This window comes from Miscanthus floridulus, chromosome 1, assembly GCF_019320115.1.
Source record: "Miscanthus floridulus cultivar M001 chromosome 1, ASM1932011v1, whole genome shotgun sequence".
In the NCBI taxonomy this organism is placed as follows: Eukaryota; Viridiplantae; Streptophyta; class Magnoliopsida; order Poales; family Poaceae; genus Miscanthus; species Miscanthus floridulus.
The window spans coordinates 37,537,509-37,558,340 of NC_089580.1; the positions used below are offsets into that span (position 1 = coordinate 37,537,509).

Consider the following 20,832-nt stretch of genomic DNA (forward strand, 5'->3'; position numbering starts at 1 on the left):
AAGTGAACAACCGTAATCCTATATCACAAAGCAACTGCTGATATATGATGAATGGAATATGATTTGTGAATGTTAGCTTGTCTTAGAAGGGGAGCCTTGGCGCAGTGGTAAAGCTGCTGCCTTGTGACCATGAGGTCATGGGTTCAAGTTCTGGAAACAGCCTCTTGCAGAAATGCATGGAAAGGCTGCGTACAAAAGACCCAAGTGGTCGGACCCTTCCCCTGACCCTGCGCAAGCAGGAGCTACGTGCACTGGACAAATGACAGTTCTGGTACTCTAATTAGTTTCAACTAATATTAATGCCTTTCGAAATCCAAGTCACCGATGTGCTTAATGAACACTTCTGGTTCATTTAAACCTTAAACGTTCAAAATCTGACTTTTTTTTACATAGTGCATAACCTGCTAGAAATTAAAGCAAATGCTCCCATCAGCTATTTTTATTTTCTGAGGAAATTTCCGCTTCACTAAATAAGATAGCAAATGAGGTCAATCAAAATTATTTTGTCTTATCATAGAATGAATCCATGTCTCAGTACTGTATTCAAGCAAATCACTCTTGACAGTACTGAGACAAATGCATCGTCTACTGCATGTATCTCCGATCATATCTTCATGCATAGTTTGAGGTGGCCACATACTTCTACAGTTAAGATATAGTATTTCCCTTTCCTTAAAGAAAAGGCTTCCCTTCTTGCTAATAACACACCTAATTACTATAGTTCTAGAACATAGGTTGAAACACAATAGTGTCTTGCTGCCAGATAGGTGAACCATTAGCATTGTACCCCAAAAAATATGATCTTTTTTTACTGACATGTCATCTATTGACATATTCATATAATATCTAATGCATATTACAGGCTTCAGCCACACCTGTTCAAAGCACGGTACATCCATCGGTCCTCTGTGGAAGCACCACAAAACAGCAAAGGTACTACGTCACCATCGTATGCCAATTATCTGTACCCAATACAAAGGGTACATTATGAATTACCATCACCATTAACCAATTTCAGATACACATCAACAATACATAGCCATTGGAAGACTAAACGCATACAGCATGCACCCAGATGAAATTGCAAAAGAAATTGCAGTACCATTTAACTTATATGTCACCATTTTCAAGGTAACATATATACCACCAAAGCTTTATCATCCATTTAAGCAAAGCGAATCTACAAGCAAATCTACTTTCACAGCAGACGCTCCATGCAGCGAGCTTTGACTTGAAGATGTTACCGTGATGCAAAGAACATGAATTGGCTTATCTACCGTGGATGGCAGGTACATTCACCATGCCATAAACTGACACGGCTAACAGTCATCATGCTCTACATTTATCTGCAAAACTGTGACTTTTTCTGCTATAATTTGGAGTGTTTTTTAAACAAGTATTTTTTTAACAGTAGGTAGATCCAAACTTAATGTTTCAGCAACCATTTTCCCTGTTGATTTCAGATTGATTGACATTTTGTTTCCACATCCTAGGCGCCTGTGTGGCTCCAGCCTTCATCTGTGCCACTTCAATAGGTATGTTTCTCTTACACACAAACAGAAGGCGTGAGCCTGTCTCTTCAGCATTCCACTTCATTTGGTCCTCTGAACCCCCATTCTCTGCTTTTGTTTCCTACCAGAATATGTGCTCCTTATAGTGAACAGTGCATACAAACAACCAAACGCCAAGATCTACAACCCGTTTTGTTGGTCTGGATTTGTATGGGATTAAACTCTAAGGACTCTTTGGATCATGAATCTAGCACATGATAATTGTACATGAATGTGTAACTTTGAAATTAGTTGAGACACCTGCATTTGTTACCTTAGGTTCACATAATGACCACATTTACTTTGCTTTGTTTCGAAGCTGTAGTTGGGCCTTAATGAATTGTGAAATATCGATCTGATGATTCATGTTGTCTTTGAGGTTGTATGGAGAGAAGATAAGACAGTTGTAAACATTGCCAAGACATGTTTTCTATTTACAGCACATACACTTACCCGACGCGCGCAGGGGCACGCGCATTCCACTAGTGTGCTCGCAATCACATGCACAAGAACATAGGGACACAACGTGAGAAGGGGAACGAGAATTATTTCTGTATTTCTCTTTCTTTCTCATGTATACAAAAGATGAAAAGCACCTCCTATTTATAGAGGATGGAGGTTGGATGGATGTGTGAACTCCTTGACTTTCTTCCCTCTCTTCGGCCCCGTTCGCTGGTCTGAAACTTGGCTGAAAAATACTGTTCCGGCTGAATTGTTGTGAGAGAAAAACACTGTTGGCTGGTTTGGTGAACAGTGAAATGGGAGGGGGTTCAGCTGGCTGGCTGGTTCAGACCAGACCAGCGAACAGCCCCTTCATTTAATTTGGCCACACTCAAAGTCTCCCTTTCTTATACTGTTTTTGGACTTTGATTTACAACACTCCCCTTGCCAAATTTATGCTATGTGTATGGCTCGTTAAAAACTCCCAAAACCCAGTGGGACATCACAGCCACCATTGGATTTGCACAAATTCGCATTGATCCAAAGCGACGCAGTGCGTAGGGGGTATGCCCTTAATGGCACATTAATACTTTTTTTCGTGTACGCATTTTTTTCTCCTCAAGGACATATGTTATCCTTTTCCTAGTTTATGCACAATTTTTAGAGTTGTGAAGAGCAATTGAAAAGAAAAAACTTTTTGAAAAAGCAGGTTTTAAATGCTGCCTATTTATTTATTACATTGTCCAACTTGAAGCCTTAATAAATTATATTTTTTTATCGCTTCATGTTTAAATAAGTTGAGTTTTCTCTTAAGTTAAATTGCTAGCTACTACAAGTTGTTTGAGAATCCAGCAACTTGTATTTTCCACAACCAGGGGGGGGCGCACACCACTTATCCAACGGCTCAGTTTGTTCCGAGATTCGTGCAAGCCAACCCACTCTTACCCCACTCCAAAAAAAAAAGCACTGGCGCATGGAATTTTTTTTACCAAAAAAGCACTGAGGCACGAATCTTGAAGCAAATTGGACGTTGGGAGATAAGGGGTGGGCGCATACCCCATTGTGGTTTGTATTTAACCATTCTAAAATCTCAAGCGCCATATACCCTTAAAATATCAGTAGCTGATGTTGCTGATCTTTCTATAAAATACATACATTATACATGGGTGTTTTTTTTGAAGGAAATTATACATGGGTGTTACATGAACCAAATCACAAATACAGCACAACGAATTGCAGGTTTCTATAGTTACCACGAACTCAACGAGTGTGAAGACAACAGGAACTCCAACAGGTGTCCAAATGTGCCATTGTGTTTGGACGTGCACGGCTGTGGAACAACCTTTCCGGATTTTCTCCATTTTGCATTCTGGCATGTACTTTCTGTGTGGTCCTTACCGCCCTGCATTTTCAGGTCAATGTTCTGCAGTGTAATGCCTTGACATGGAACATTCTCGCTACAGCTCATCTTGATGGCATCCTTAGTAACAGTTGTCCCTCTGACGTTCTTGAAGACAACATTGCTGATCTGCACTGCTGACCTCTGTTCCTTGCATGGCCTAGCCTTGTCGCAGTAGTTCTGGTCAATTGCTGATCTGTACATGATCATGTTTTGGAATGTGATGTCCTTGGCATATCCACTTCCTCCATGCGCCGCGAGTCGCGGGCCAAGAGATGCCTGAGCAAGCTGCTGCGCAGCTTTGGGCTCCGGTGCAAGCTGTGACAACGGGTGACACTTGTATGCTAAGCTACTGGATGCACATGCTGACATGCGAGCGACACAATTGGTCAAAAGCTCCGTTGCACGCATTCTTCCGTCTTCGTCTCGTGCGTTTCAGACTGTCAGTGAACTAGTAGGTTCATCGAGTTTCCTTTTTTTTCTTTTTCTTTTCCTTTTTCCTGATGAACCAAAGATCGACCTTCACCTATGTGACTACGTGAGGATGGCCAATTCTTTTTTTGGTATGAAAAGTCTCGAAACATAGTTGTTGACAACTTCTATGTTGCAGGTGACTTTTCCACCGCTGGTGAGGTTACCGGAAAAACGTTTTTGGATTTGGCGGATCCAATGGTTTACTTTTTGTTTTCGTGTACGCATTTTTTTTCTCCTCAAGGACATATGCTATCCATTTCCTCGTTTATGCATGATCTTTAGAGTTGCAATTGAACTTTTTTTTTGAAAAAGTAGTTTTTAAATGCTGCCTATTTATTTATTTATTAATTACATTGTCCAACTTGAAGCCCTAATAAGATATAAATTGGCCATAAAAGCGGCCGATGCTAATACTGATGCTAATCCTGATGTTGATGCTAATTTGTTGTGAGAGAAAAACACTATAGCTGATAAGTTCGAGCGAACACGGCTATGCTTCCAATCCGAGCTAAGAAAAATGACGTGAAATGTTGTAGCCAGATCACCACCAAGCTGGATTCTCAAATCTCAAGCCGAATGTACTCCCTAAAATATCAGCAGCTATAGAATAAATATTGATGCTAATTTGCTGCGCCTTCTCACTACTGGATTAAGGCGCGGCAAAGGCTACTTTGCACTCGGCAAAGCCATTGCCGGGTGCAGCACTCGGCAAAGAGCCTCCGGCAAAAAATTAGTCGGCAAAGATTTCTTTGCCGGGTGCTTTTTATCGGACACTCGGCAAAGACTTTGCCGAGTGCAATCCCGGCACCCGGCAAAGAAAAGTGGTCGTTACGGCGCCGGCTCCGTCATCCCTTGCTTTACCGGGTGCCATGTCAGAGGCACCCGGCAAAGATTTTTTTAATTTTTTTTTCAAATTTTCTTTGCCGGGTGCCGTGCCGGGAGGCACCCGGCAAAGAATTTTTTATTTTTTTTTATAATTTCTTTGCCGGGTGTCGCACCGCGGGGGCACCCGGCAAATAGTTTTTTTTTTTTCGTAATTTCTTTGCCGGGTGTCAGGTCATGGGGCACCCGGCAAAGAATTTTTTTTTGAAAAAACTTTGCCGGGTGCCCTGACCCTGGCACTCGGCAAAGCTGGGAATTCCTTTCAGAGAATTCCCAGCTTTGCCGAGTGCCAGGGCCAGGGCACCCGGCAAAGCCTCAAAAATTAATTTTTTTATTTTGTTTTTTGATTCTATAATCACAAACACAGCATATAAAAGATATATATCACATCTGAAGCATCACAAAGACAATATAGCATATATATATCACATCCATCTCATCACAAACTCAATCCCACACATATATATCACATCGCGAATACAATACCTCACATACACGACATCACAAACATAATAGGTCCAATTACCATCGAAACAAGTCGATAGTGGATCACAGTGCATCACATGTCCATCAAGCGGTGAAAAAGAGATACAAACTAAAGGTGGGGAGGAAACTGAGTGCCTGGTGAAGGAAACTCGGCACCGCCTGCTTGCGCCTGAGATGGGTCATTCGAACCCGCCGACGGAGGCTGCATAAAGGACAAGATATTCAGGCGCTTAGAGTGGGTCATCTAATGAAAGCACTAGTCGAAGCAATATGGATTCATACTCACTGGACTAGCTACAACTGGCGGCGGCGCTGGAGCGAACATCGGCACAGGTACACCGTTCACTTGCCTAAAGTTCTGTAGGAACATCGTAATCTCCGCCAGCTGCTTGGCCTGTCTCTCCCGCTCGGCCCGCTCGGCTTGTCTTTCCTGCTCGGCCACCTCGGTCCTCGCCGCCAGGTCCCGCAGCTCCTGAGCCATCCTTTCGTTATCGGCCTGCAACATTTCAATTGAATGTTTTAGTAATGTAAAGGTAACTAAGTTATGTAAAGATCAATGTACGAAGAGTTAAACTGGACTAACCTGGAGTGCGTCGACCCGCTGCTGTGAAGGGGACGGCCGTTGGTGTATGGCCGGGCCTCCGCTCGGGGTACTTGCTCGGATCTGGGAGAGGGAGGGAACAGAGCCGGACTCGAGGGTGCCATCACCAAGCCAGTACCGCCCATGCTTCTTGCCCTGTCCGATCCTCATGACAGTCGTGCCATCAATGTCGTCGGTGCTCGGATCCCAGTCTGGCCCCTGGACTGACCTTGCGTCCGACGCATAGGAGCTGATGCGGGTGTGGGCGCTCGGGTTGCTGTACGACTCGGGTGGGTCATCCGGGCTGAAGGTGATAGCGGAAGTCGCCTTTCCCTTGCGGGCCAGTCCATACGCCATGAACGTGGACAAAGGCTGGCCACCATACGACGCCGACTGCGAGAAAGACAACAAGATGATTAGAAGTAACATGCAGAATGTAGCGTCAGAATACTAAAAATGAATTCACGTACCCAAGCTTGCTTGTACGCGCCGAGGCTGCGGCTGCCTTGGTGGTGTGTGGGGCCTGTCGCCTACAAAGCCCGCTCCCGGTGGGCTTCGTGTTCCTGGATATAACCCTCTGTGAACCACCTGTCCACGATCATCTCCCAGCAGTCGGCAAAGGACTCGCACCACCATGGAATCATCTACATGTCATAAAGAATTTGAGATGTAAGACGACCAAATGAAAGCTACTTAATCTCAAAACAAATTAGTATTATTCTTCTTCATTTACCTCAATGTACTGTTCCTGGGTCAGAGGCATCTGTCTTGCCTGTGTCTTGCTGACTTTCTGACCAAGTCGCGTGGCGTAGTACTTGATGATGCAAGTGAGGCGCTCCTCGTAGTGCATGTCGCTGATGCGTTTCCTGGCACTTTTCACCAAGTTCTTCTCCGCCCTCTCCTCCTGTCCCTCTTCACACCTGAAAAAAGTCTACAGATAGACACAATGTATCAATTCATTATGTCAAAAAGTGTCAAATGAATGCGATGTATTGATCAAAGTTGTGCGAACGAGACTTACCCAGAACTCTCTCCTGACCCACTCCTGCTTGTCTTCATAATCTGCGTCGGGGGCAGATTTGTAGTGGTCCCACGATTTGGCCGGCCCCATAGTCCCCTTGTGCGTGACAATGCCAGGGTAATAGTGCCTGCACAGAAGCCCCAAGATGTGGTTGGGGTTGCGTGAGTCACCAGGCGACACAACCTCCCAGTGCCTGCACAAGTCATTAACAAACATTATTAGTTTCTCTGACAATTTTCAACAGGTTATATGAAGTAGCTGTGATTAAATCTAAAGTTAGTTACCTGTCCCCCTGGGGGCGGATCACTGGGCGTAGGGGAGGAAGCGGAGGCCTAGGGAGTTTTGAGGGACCTCGCAAGTAGGGGCTAGCCGCAGCAGAGGCAGTGGAACTACTTCTGGCCTCGCCGCCCTCCTGTGCCTCTCCCTCGCTGTTCGTCGCCCGAACCTCGTCCGTCACCAGAACCTGCTCGTCCTCCGAGGAGTCCGTGGTACGGCGCTCCTCCGTCACGTCACGTGGCCTGACTAGAGGAGGCCGGCCCCCTCCTGCTGCTGCTCCCGCTGCCGCTGCTCCTGGCCCTCTGCCTCCTCCCGTCCGATGCGTTCTCTCCGGCATCTGCGTCCTGACGTGCTCTCTGGTACCTCGAGTTCACGTTCCTTGGCCCACTGCCGCCCGCCATCTTTGTTCAATCACCTGCAATTAAAAAGAAACAAACAAGACATCATTACATGTATTAGAAATAGATGCTAAGTAAATAAACAAAACACGATTACAAAATAACATAGTATTACATGTATTAGAAGTAATCATCATTATTGGGATTATCTGGATCATATGTCTCGTCATCACTATCAAAATTGTCCAAATAAACAAGACTGTCCGAAGGTTCAATGTTGCCTTCATCGTCATCATCTAAATGTAATCGCTCAAGCATTTCTATGTCCTTGGTATTTTGCACCTCATCTCCTTCTTCCTCGTCATCAACCCTTTCATTGTCTACTTCCATTCCAATCGCCTCGGTTAAGTCTATCACCAACCTCTCTTGTAACCCATCTTCTTGATAGAACTCTCCATCATATGTGTTTGGGTTGAAGTTGTAATCTTCATCGTTTAGGACAGCTAGTCTACCATGTGGTGATACCTGGTGCACAATAGACCAACCCTGAAGAGCCTTGTTGCCTTGGCATGCGTATGACAAATAATAAACCTGCACGGCCTGATCCGCCACAATAAAGTCATCTTTTCCTTGATAGATGGAATCGTGTCGAATCTCGACTTGACCAATATTAGGGCTCCGTTTCGTTATTCGAGGATTGAACCAGTGGCATTTGAACATGACGAGACGAAGAGGTTTCGAACCATAAAATTCAAGTTCATAGATATCTTCAATTATGCCATGATACTCGAGGCCATCAGTGCCGGGAGTACAAACTCCGCTGTTTGTGGTTTTTCGATGGGGCCGAGCTCGCTCGTAGCTTCTTGTGTGAAAGCGATATCCATTCACATCATAACCTGAATAAGCTTTCACCTTACTGTCGAAGCCATTTGCAACCTGTCTCAACTCCTTACTCATAGTTGCATCAGTTTGGGCCTGCAAGCGCAAGAAGGAAAGATTGCCGGACTAAGTACGCGAAACTCAGAATCTCAAACTAGGTACGAGGTAAATTGGACAATACCTTTGTTTTGAACCAAGAAATGAAATCGGGCCTCCCTGCTCCCGGACCCCGTGAAAGAAGGGTGTCGGTTTGCCATGGGGTAGGATCCCTTGGTTGATGCCAGGATACACGAATAAATTCCCTGTGCAAACGAGAAAGAATCAGTTGGATGCAGAATAGTGACAGCGTATTTAAATAAGTTCTTTGAGAACTTACTCAATGAACGACTTCACCTCGGGTAAGTTGTGGAACACATATAGCATGATCATGCGCCACTCTTCATTTTCCAACCTCTTATTGGTCGATCCACTTGACCTGCCGAGTTGCCCTTGGAAAAGGCTAAGGTTGGATTCATTCTCGTCAACATTGTAGCGAGGGAGTGGATTATGCACGCTAGGAAGGTTCTCTGTGTAGTATAGCTGTGTGAAGTTTGTCACCTCCTCCAGAATGGAAGCCTCTGCAATGGAAGCCTCAATTTTGGCTTTATTTCTACATTTTTTCCGAACGGCCTTCAGACATCTCTCGATTGGGTAGCACCAACGGGCCTGCACGGGCCCCCCCATACGTGCCTCATACGGGAGGTGCACAATCAAATGCTGCATCGACAAGAAGAAGCCAGGTGGAAAGATCTTCTCCAACTTACAAAGCAACTCAGGTGCCACTTTCTCCAAGTTTGCAACCACGGTCCGAGATAGCTCCTTGGCACAAAGCTGACGGAAGAAATAGCTCAACTCTGCCAGCACTAGCCAGAGATGCTCAGGAACGTAGCCTCGTACCATCGCCGGAAGAAGCCGCTCAATCCATACGTGGTAGTCATGACTCTTCATGCCGTTGACTCGCATAGTGCCTAAGTTCACTCCCCTGCTCAGGTTCGCTGCATACCCATCAGGGAACATTAACGCCTTGATCCATCGTAGTACTTCCCTCCTTTGTTTGGGTTTCAAGATGAAATCGGCCTTAGGCCTTTTCCAGTTCTTGCCGTTTGTAGGAGGCCGCATCACTTGCTGTGGTCTATCGCACAACGTCGCCAGGTCCACTCTAGCCTTAGGGTTGTCCTTAGACTTATCAGTGTCCATGAGTGTTGCCCAAAGTGCCTCAGCGATATTCTTTTTAGTGTGCATTACATCAATGTTATGGGGCAGTAGAAGGTCATCGAAATAGGGGAGCCTCGTCAAGCCGGACTTATGAGTCCACATGTGTTGCTCACCATATCCCACAAAACCACCTTCTTCATTGGGCAAGAGAGCATCTATCTGAGCATGAACCTCGGCACCAGTCTTCAAGTGCGGTCTAGGGTCCGTGACTGCGACACCTTTCCTGAAGTTCTTGGTGTCCTGTCGGAATGGATGGTTGGAATCTAGGAATTGACGATGTTGATCGAACGATGAATACTTACCACCCTTCTTCAACCAAATGAACCTCACAGCTTCCTGGCATATTGGGCACGGGAACTTCCCGTGAACACACCAGGCGCTGAATAACCCATACGCCAGGAAGTCATGCATGGAGTACTGGTACCAGACGTACATTTTGAAGCTTTCCTTTGTAGCTCGGTCGTATGTCCATACCCCTTCATTCTAAGCTTTGATCAACTCATCAATCATAGGCTCCATGAACACACCCATCTTACTCCCTGGGGTACCTAGGAATTATCAACGTCAAGATCACGTTATGTCGTTGAAAGGCGACGCTAGGGGGGAGATTGAGGGGGATAACAAACACGGGCCAACATGTGTAAGGGGCAGACATCATGCCATAAGGATTGAACCCATCTGTTGCCAGCGCGACACATACATTACGAGCCTCATCGGATTTCAAACGATGCTTGTCATTAAAGCTGGTCCATGCTTCACCATCAGATGGATGCACCATCTTGTCAGGATGGTAGCGTTTGCCATTCTTGTGCCACGTCATCTGTTTCGCGGTTTCCTCGGTCATGAATAGCCTTTGAATCCTTAGCACGAAGGGAAGGTGTCGTAGGACTCGGGCGGGTATCTTAAGCTGGGTCTTCTAGCCACCACTGTCACCAGACTCTACCTCTAGGAACCTGGAGGCTTTACACTTTGGACAGTACTTTGCCTCCTTGAGTTCTTCCCGAAATAGGACACACCCGTTCGGACAAGCATGTATCTGCTCATATGGCATCTTTAGTGCTTTAAGGAGCTTGTGTGCCTCGTACATGGTCTTCGGCAACACGTGGTTTTTTGGAAGCAGGGTGCCAACCATGGCCAACACCTTATCGAAGCCTTCTCGACTCTAGTTTAAATCGGACTTCAACCCCATCAAGCGACTTATGGCATCCAGCTAGGAGACCTCAGAATGAGCGTGAAGGGGTTTCTGTGCCGAGTCCATCATGTACTTGAACGCATCTACGGCTGCCTGCATCTCCGCCTCCTCACGTCCTTCAGCAAACTGTGCTTGGTGAACGTCATCTACCATGTCTGCTACCCCAGCATCAGCATCAAAAGCCTCGACATGTTGTCTCACCACCTCCTCTCTCATACGATCGGCTTCACCATGGTGGACCCACCGGGTGTAGTTCGGCGTAAACCCATTCTTGTGTAGATGTGTACCCATGAGTTCCTTGTCTAGCATTCTCCTGTTACCACACTTGTTGCAGGGACACAAAGCCATTTTTGGGAATTTTGCGGCCTTGCCAAATGCACGATTCAAGAAACGATCGGTCTTCTATATCCATTCATAGCTGGCATCACCCTGACTTGTCCAGCCCGTGTACATCCACTGACGGTCCTCCATCCTCTAGCATATATAACATCACCACAGGTGACCATCAATTGCATCTACGCGGTGTCCCTACTCTCTAATAGGTGAGGATAGGTCCTAATCCCACCCGCGGATGCGTAGATGAGGTTAGTTTCCATGCTCCGCTCCTTTCCGAGACGGAATTTCGGCAGCACCTCCCCGCCGTTCTCCTGATACACATCCTGCAAGGGAGAGTGTGTATCCGGAGAACAACGGAGAGGTGATGCCGAAACACCGTCTCGAACCGGAGCGGAGCATGAAAACTAACCTCAACTACACATTCGCGGGCTGTCTAAAAAGCGTGGAGAATCCGAAATAGATACGGTCGCAGATATGCAAAGGTCCACATATCTCCAACCGTATCTCTTTCGAACGAGAGACACCTAACTAGGTTACGCGACCAAAAACCACATACGGATAGAGGGGTTATACCTAGGGTGGCGGTGAGGTCCGGGTAGCGGGGCGGTGGAGAGTCGGTGCAGTGGCGAGTCGACGCGGTGCAGGAAAACCCGCAGCGCCGATGAAGACGATCGGGGTCGCCGAGTCCCTCCCACAGGTCCTCCTACAAAAAAGGGCAAAAATGGTTAGTGTCGACTCAAAATTTTGGCAGCAACTCCCCTTCACGGGGAGGTTCCCAAAACCTACAAAAAACATGACACGAAGGCCAACAACCACATATATACCAAACATGGCACGAAGGCCAACAACCACATATATACCAAACATGGACACGGAGGCCAACAACCACCAATATATCAAGAGGAGCCCTGTACTTTAGTTCTTTTTCCATGCACATGAAAGTATTGAAGTAGTACAACAACAATTACTACTAACCCTACAACTACTACTAACACTACTACTAACAACTACTTAACTACTAACAATGCTAATAGTAAGAACTACTTAACTATTAACAACTACTACTACTAACCACTACTACTTACTAACTACTACTATTTACTAACCCTACAACTAACACTACTAACTACTACAACTAACACTACAACTACTAACACTACAACTAACTACTACTAACACTACTAACTACTACTACTACTAACACTATAAGGGTAGGGCTTACCTTGGTGGCAAGAACGGCAAGAGCGAGGGCCGGCGACGATGGCGGGGATGACCGCAGCAGCGCGAGGATCAACGGCCGGTCCGAACGGCGCGGGGATCGACGGGCGGTCGAGTTGGCACCTTCCTCTTCTTCCTCCTCCCCCTTCTCTTTCTTCCTCTTCTTCCTCCTCCCCTTCTCTTTTTTCCTCTTCCTCCTCCCCTTTTTTTTTCTTCTTCTTCCTTCCTCCTCCCTTCTTCCACCTACCTCCTCTACTGCTGGCCGACGGCGGGAGGAGCCCGGCGGCCAGACCACGGGCAGCCGGCCTCGTCGGGGATGGCTGGCGAGGTGGGGTCGCGTGGCCGCCGCGGCCGGCGAGGCTGGGGCACCGGGGCCAGGCAGGAGCGCCGGCCGGGCCGAGCGCCGCCGGGGTCGTCGGGGCGGGGCCACTGGATCTGGGCTGGAGCGCCGGTCGGCCGCCGGGGCGAGCGCCGCCGGGCGTGGGCGCGGCTCGCGCGGGCGCTGGGCCGCCGGTGCCGGCGCCGCGTGGTCGCCGGGACTGGGTGGCAGAGCAGCGAGGCGCGGGAGAGGCGCGGGCGCGGCGGGCGCGGCGGAGCGCGAGGGCGGCGGCGGCTGCGGACCGCAGGCGCGGGGTCGATCTGCTGAAATAGAATAGGGTTGGGACGGGCCGGCCTTTTTAGTCATGCGCCTTTGCCGGGTGCCAGGTGACGACGGCACCCGGCAAAGAATTTTTTTAATTTTTTTTTAAATTTCTTTGCCGGGTGCCCCATGACCTGGCACCCGTCAAATTTTTTTTGTTTTTTTGACCCCATTTTTTTTGTGGGGACTTGCTACAGTAAATATATCCCTGTTTTAAAATTTGGGACAATTATGAGTTCTTTAACAATATTTCCTTAATTTTTTCCGTTGCATTGAATTTTTCCGACTATTCCAAATTTGAACCGCAGGTACATGAAATAATGGAATTTCGTCATTCAAAAAATAGTATTCATGATATTTAGGCTATGTCGAGGCCGTATGCTGGAGGTGGCATGAAATGTCGCGCATCATGTTGTCGTAACATGACGATGTACTCGCGGGGGAAGTTTATTTAAATTATATAAAATCCAAACGATGTCCGAAAATCACGAAACTTGTCGATGTGTCTTGTTATCACATGTGGAGGCCCTGGTAAAAAATTGAGAAAGTTTCGAGCAAGTTGCGACGTCGGCTGCCTAAAACCCAGACATCATCACATGTGGAGATGTCTGGGTTTTAGGCAGCCGACGTCGCAACTTGCTCGAAACTTTCTCAATTTTTTACCAAGGCCTCCACATGTGATAACAAGACACATCGACAAGTTTCGTGATTTTCGGACATCGTTTGGATTTTATATAATTTAAATAAACTTCCCCCGTGAGTACATCGTCATGTTACGACAACATGATGCGCGACATTTCATGCCACCTCCAGCATACAGCCTCGACATAGCCTAAATATCATGAATACTATTTTTTGAATGACGAAATTCCATTATTTCATGTACCTGCGGTTCAAATTTGGAATAGTCGAAAAAATTCAATGCAACGGAAAAAATTAAGGAAATATTGTTAAAGAACTCATAATTGTCCTAAATTTTGAAACAGGGATATATTTACTGTAGCAAGTCCCCACAAAAAAAATGAGGTAAAAAAAAAATTTGCCGGGTGATACCCAGGGCACCCGGCAAAGAAGCCTTTGCCGGGTGCCAGGTCATGGGGCACCCGACAAAGAAATTTAAAAAGAAATTTAAAAAAAATTAAAAAAATTCTTTGCCGGGTGCCTAACGGCGTGGCACCCGGCAAAGGCTGACGGCCGCTGGCCGCCGTCAAGCCGGCCACCTTTGCCGGCGGCCATATTTTGCCGAGTGGCCGGCACCCGGCAAAGACCAATTTTTGCCGAAGGCTGGAATTTGCCGAGTGCCCGGCACCCGGCAAAGGCTGCTTTGCCGGAGGCCTTTCTTTGCCGGGTGTCGCCAGGCCTGGCACCCGGCAAAGAATTCCTTTGCCGGGTGCCCGATAAAAAGCACCCGGTAAATTTTTTTTTGCTCCCGGCAAATCAGCCGTTTCCTGTTGTGTCTATAAAATAAAATACATTATACATGGGTGTTTCTTTGAGGAAATTATACATGGGTGTTACGTGAACCAAATCACAAATACACTGACCAGCACAACGAATTGCAAGTTTCTATAGTTACCACGAACCATGGGCGGATACAGAGGGTATTCCCCGTATTCCCAGGAATACCCAACTATTTTAGCACACTTCTATGTATATATATGTGTATATACCTGTATATGTATATGTATAATGCCATATTTTGTAGTATTTTCACTCATTGAAGCCCAAAACAGTAAAAAAAAACAGCCTCTCAAATTGGCTCATATTTTGTAGTATTTTCACTCATTGCAGTTAAAAACAACTGATTTTTTTATTGACGTGAAAATAGGAATACCCAAGTTTGGAATCCTGGCTCCGCCACTGCCACGAACTCAACGAGTGTGAAGACAACAGGAACTCCAACAGGTGTCCAAATGTGCCCATGTTTTTGGAGGTGCACGGCTGCGGAACCACCTTTCCGTATTTTCTCCATTTTGCATTCTGGCAGGTGCTTTCTGTGTGGCCCTTGCCGCCCTGCATTTTCAAGTCAATGTTCTGCAGGATAATGCCTTGGCATGGGACATGCTTGCTGCAGCTCATCTTGATGGCATCCTTGGTAACGGTTGTCCCTCTAATGTTCTTGAAGACAACATTGCTAATCTGCACTGCCGACCTTTGTTCCTTGCATGGCCTAGCCTTGTCACAGTAGTTCTGGTCGATGATGATCGGGTTCTTGACATTGTTCATGATCATGTTTTGGAATGTGATGTCCTTGGCATATCCACTTCCTCCCTGGTACGTCTTGATGCGTGCTCCATTGGTGGTGCCATGTAATTGTACTGAATCTATGGTAATATCAGAGACTTTGGCTCGTGAGTTGTCATCTCCTAAGCTTCCGATGCTGATCCCGTGCCCAGGTCCACAAACAACATTGGAGACATGAAGTTTATGAGTCCCGTCCTCAATTGATATGCAATCATCCCCTGCGAAGTTTATATAACATGAAAAAAGTTCTAAGATAGTGAAAGTTTGAAGACATAGTGTCATATATGATGCGAAGAATCCTGAACATTTTACTTACCAGTCTTGATCTTGCAATTTGTGACCCGCACATCTTTGCTCCGAGTGATGTGAATGCCGTCAGTGTTAGGGCTCGTGCCAGGTGCTGTGATGGACAACTTCGCCAGTTGCACATTGGCGCAGTCCTCGACCGACATGTGGATCTGTTGGCTATTCACAATTTTCAGATTGACCACCTTCAGATTGATGCAGTAGTGGAATGACAAAGCTGTTGGAGCCTCCTTGCAAGGCTGCAGAAAACAGAAGCCAATTCAGCTAGGTCAGGTTAGGAGTCCGGACACTTTTTTTCTGGAACACACACGCGCCCGTCAAAAAATTACTGAAATGAGCCGGAGCATGGGCGCCACACTTTACCAGAGCCTTGTTGACCTTGCACGAGAACGGCCACCACTTGTGTCCGTTACCGTCGATGGCGCCACCGCCGTCGAGAGTGAGCTTGTTGACGCTCCGGAACACGATCCAGAGCCTCCTGTCCTTGTCGCTCCAGTCCGCTCTGTTCGGCGACGCCACCAGCGTGCCCTTCACGGTGACCGTGACGGTGGACTTGCACGGGCCGCCGAGGGTGACGACCTTGAGCAGGTAGCGCCTGCCATTGGGGACGAGCACGACGGCCGGCTGTGGCGAGGCGCACGCCGCCTTCCACGCCCTGGCGAGCGCGCGCGTGTCGTCGTGCCTGCCATCGCCACGGGCGCCGTAGCGGTCGAGGCTGAACACGCTCTGGTGGGACGACGGCGACGCCAGGGACCCGCGGCTGCCAGATGAGCTGCACGTGTAGCCCGCACCGTCAGCTGAGGTGTCGTTGCTCGCGCCTACTACAGCCTCGAGAGCGCCGGACAAGAAGAGGAGCGCGAAGAGGGGTAGGGGCGCCATGAACGCCGCAAGCTTCGTCGGATTCCTGCTGGATGCCATTGGCAGCGCTAAGCACGATGGACAGGCAGCAGCAGCCCGGACTCCGAACTGAAGTTGAAGGCAATTGTGCAGCTTGAACTTAAACTCTGATCGCAGGGGACTAGAGACAACGCAGTTGCTCAGCTTGGCGTTGGGATTGTGATGCACGCGCGGGACGAACTAGATTCTATTCTATCTGGGGTTGCGTTGCCGTTGAAGAATCACACACACGGACGGCAGAGTTAGGCTGGTTTGTAGTGTGCATGCATGCGGCCATGCTTGCAGGCAGACGGAAACCCGTAGATTCTTGATTCAGGTATGGCACCAGAGGGATAAAATGAATAATGTGACTGAATCTGAATCTGAGCCTTCTGTTGCTTCCTCGTGACAAAACTTCTCAAATTTGCATCCCTCCACCCTGCAGTTGGCACGTGTACGTCAGCACACATGTACTTTGGTTCAGGTCAAGTAGTCCAGATGATGTTACAGAACTTTCAGAAAACAACTGAACAAGCGGCTTGTTCGGGAGGCCGTAAACGATCGTGGATTATTTACTGTTGGCTAGTTTGGTGTGAGAGAAAAACACTGTTGCTGGCTGGAAATTTACGATCGTTTACGAGCAAGCGAACTGACATTAGCAAGCTCCTGGCAAAGCATATTCGTGACACTAAAATTAAACTGACAGGGAAGCATGTAGCTTTACTGAAGGAATAATCACATGACACTATAACCAGCTAAAAGCTAGACGATCATGACAAAATCTATAAATAAAGATCTCTAAACTTGGTGATGATGATAGCTACAGTGCCCCTTCGTCTCACAAACTCATAATCCTGTTCATCCACGGTAACCATCCCTGGCCGTCCGATCCTTTCTTCTTCTTTTATAGGTGAAGGGGGAGGCGCAGGTTACTGAAAGAGAACAGGAGAAAAAGCGAGGGAAAAGAAGGCCTCCAGGGCCGCCGTGTCCTTCTTCTTCATGCGGGTCCCGATGACGCTGTAGATGGTGACGGGGACGGCTCCACATCGGTCTCCTATTCACCACTGGTGCCATGCCTCGACGTCATCGGCAGGTCGTGGCGTCCCATCCTGTCCTGGCGGACGGCGTGGTGAACTGACGTGCCTGTCAGTGGCCATACGGGGAGTAGGCAGCACAGCGACCACGCACCCGTCACTATTGGCGATGCGAACCCCCGGGCGTGGCCTGACGTGGCCACGGGTCACATCGAGACGTGTCTGCTTCCCTCTCGGTGTCAGAAGTTTGACCCTGGGGTCGTACCCTTAGACCCGTAGTGGTTGGAGACGGTATGGATCCCTGTCGGGCGAGACGGAGCCCGCGCCCTCGGGGTCTGGTGGGACGGAGCCCGTGCCCTCAGGGTCGGGCGGGACGGCTCCCGTACCCTCGGGGTCGGGGGACACGGGGACGTGCCCGAGGGGTCGGGCGAGACGGAACCCGTGCCCTCAGGGTCGGGCGACACAGGGCCCATGCCCGAGGGATCTGGCGAGGCGGAAACCGTCCATTCGGGGTCGGTCGAGACTGAAATACGTCCTCGATTATCTAGACGAGTTTGTCGTCCACGGTCCTCAGATCCCTTCTTCGGGTATCCCTAATACTGATACCCGACAATAACATCAAACATGTCTGGTGCACTGAGACACACACACATAAGGCTCTGTTCTTCAGCACTACTTCAGCAGTATTTTTCAGCGAAGGAATAACATTTTTCTCTCATAAGAAATCAGCAGCGGCCAAATTTCAGCGAAACAAACAGGGCCATAACAATAACACGTGTTGGGTTCAAAACCGCCAGACACAACATTGACCGACATGACACAACACCCCTTGTGACTCGACAGGACTTGAAACGCTTGCATATGCATGCACATATAACAAATCACAAAAGTAACAATTTACTTGTACTAGTTGGTAATACAAGAGTGTCGTATGAAATCATCTTCGAATTCCAACACCTAGAATATAGAAGAAGTGCAAAAAATTTGGTTAACCGATTTTTTTTTAGTTTAATCGGTTCGAACCAATTTGGGTGAATTTTTCCCCACCCCTACCAAGATCCCTCGAGCCATGAGTGGCCTCCGGAGCAAGGGCTTGACCCATCCAACTAATGCCTTAGTTGAAGTCGTCATGAGCTACTATGTTTGGCTCATCCCTTCCTCAAACGACACTTAGGGCCTATTGGTTGGTGTCCTGGGATTGCTGCTTGGGTCAGGCAACAACATCCAGCCCTAGGCCATTTGGGCTGGGCAAATTTCCTAGGTGAGATACATGAACGTGTTTTCAGCATTTAGGGAGCTTAAAAAAAGCAGTTTGACGAGAATATGGGACAATTGTGGTAAAATTAGCAAATTTAGTATAAAAATTAACTTTTTAGACTTTTAGGGAGCTAAAAATATAGTTTGACAAATATAAATGATAATAACATGGTACAATTGTGGAAAAATTAGCAAGTTTAGTATAAACCACATTTTTTAGACCATCACAAACTTGGGACAAAATAAAATTTAAAAAATAAAAATGCTTTGTGCTAATTTCTAGCACCTTGTATATCCGCTATGTACCGTGTATGCATGTACATACCATACATGTGTATTATGCATACATACATGTGCGTATATACTTTTTATTTTATTTTATTTTATTATACAAATGCATCCCCATTTTGCTAATAGATTAGTACATCTTTCTTTGAACATGATGCACGAAATATGTTTCCACGGTACGGTACTATATGGCCTACAGAAACCTTCGCGGAACGGAAATAACCTACTGCGGCTGCTGGGCCTAGGGCGACGTGTCGGCCTGCTAGCCCGCGGTTGTTCACCTATTAGCTGGGCCTAGGCCCCTACGCCTCACCGCCGCCGTCGTTTGCCGGAGGTCTCTCGCGGAGGCGCTGGCTCGGCGGTTACATCGCCTCCAATCTGACGGTGATTGAGGGGTAGTTGTTGGATCAAACCGAAATCCTTCACGAGTTCACAGCAATGGAGAGCGACAGAGCGTGGCCTACTAGCCTGCTTGCCTTATGTAGTTCTGTTCTCACCTCCACCTCCGCCACCAGCGTCGCCCGAGCGGGTGTCTGCACCTGAGACCGTCTCCAACGACGAAACGCAAACACAAAATGCGTCATCAATAGTGGTCTGCATCGTCGAAAATGCTGTTCAATGGAAGACCCAGACAGCCGACCGATTTTGTGTAGCAGCCGAAGGGAAAGGCAAATAAGCGTCTTCGGCAGCGGACGACGCAAATCTCTGCCGCAAGACGACGCAAGAGCTCGAGCGCGACCTCCGCCGAGGCGTGGGCGCGAGCTCCGCCGGATCCGGGAGAGGGAGGGCCGGGGAAGAAGAAGGGGAGGGAGGGGGGCCGGATCCGGGTCGCGGGGGTGAGCTCCGCCGAGGCGCGGGCGCGAGCTCCGCCGGGCCACGGGCGCGAGCTCCGCCGGATCCGGCAGAGGGAGGGTCGGGGAAGAAGAAGGGGAGGGAGGGGGGCCGGATCCGGGCTGCGGGGGCGAGCTCCGCCGGGCGCGAGCTCCGTCGAGGCGCGAGCTCTGCCGGATCCGGGAGAGGGAGGGTCGGGGAAGAAGAAGGGGAGGGAGAGGGGCCAGATCCGGGCCGCGGGGGCGAGCTCCGTCGAGGCGCGAGTTCAGCCGGGCCGCGGGCGCGAGCTCCGCCGGATCCGGGAGAGGGAGGGTCAGGGAAGAAGAAGGGGAGGGAGGGGGGCCAGATCCGGGCCGCGGGGGCGAGCTCCGAGCCAGCGCCAGCGAGCGCCGTCGCCATGTGCCGCGTGGGAGAGAGAGGAAGAGAGAAAGGCAGCCGCGTGGGAGAGAAGATTTGCCTTCGCTGTTGGAGACGGAAGAATTTGGATAGCTCCCTTGTTTTCTGTACGTGACCCAAACGGTGAAATTTGGGTCCGCTCGGTTGGAGATAGCCTGACGTTCATTATCTTTCTGAATGTTCAAACGCAACCTGACTGTGGAATCTTTGTCGCTTGCTTGAGGTGAAAGCAGTGTAGGGTTGTAGTGTTACATAGCGTGAGAAATGCTCTGCAACCAAGTGGATTCATGTGAAAAAAAAACATCAAGCACGGCGCCACACAGGAAATCAGCAGCAGCAGCAGCTAAATTTCAGCGAAACAAACGGGGCCATAATAATAACGTGCACCAGTCCAAAACCATCAGACACAACATTAACCGACACGACATGACACCCATGTGACTCAACAGAACTTGAAATGCTTGCGTATGCATGCACCTCCTGCCCTCGCCCGCACACACGGGCCCTGTTCGGCTTACCCCATATTCGACTTGTTCGGCTTCTTTTTCAGCCGGAACAGTGTTTTCCTCTCACAACAATTTAACCAGAATAGTGTTTTCAGCCAGTTTCAGCCAAGTTTCAGACCAGCGAACGG

At 48.4% G+C, this 20,832-nt stretch overlaps 1 protein-coding gene and 1 long non-coding RNA gene across 2 annotated transcripts; both read right to left on the reverse strand.

Annotated features, from left to right (window-relative positions):
• Positions 1–7,384: 7,384 nt before the first annotated feature.
• On the reverse strand, positions 7,385–12,479 carry LOC136485078 (uncharacterized). The gene is made up of 3 exons (XR_010766324.1): positions 12,331–12,479; positions 11,682–11,811; positions 7,385–7,524 (listed from the first exon to the last, which is right to left on the reverse strand). It is a non-coding gene; the product is annotated as an uncharacterized lncRNA (long non-coding RNA).
• Positions 12,480–14,524: 2,045 nt separating this feature from the next.
• On the reverse strand, positions 14,525–16,468 carry LOC136484729 (polygalacturonase ADPG2-like). The gene is made up of 3 exons (XM_066481705.1): positions 15,880–16,468; positions 15,527–15,755; positions 14,525–15,428 (listed from the first exon to the last, which is right to left on the reverse strand). Exons 1-3 carry the CDS (start codon positions 16,432–16,434, stop codon positions 14,758–14,760), a joined length of 1,455 nt encoding a protein of 484 aa, XP_066337802.1. The 5' UTR covers positions 16,435–16,468; the 3' UTR covers positions 14,525–14,757.
• Positions 16,469–20,832: the final 4,364 nt, after the last annotated feature.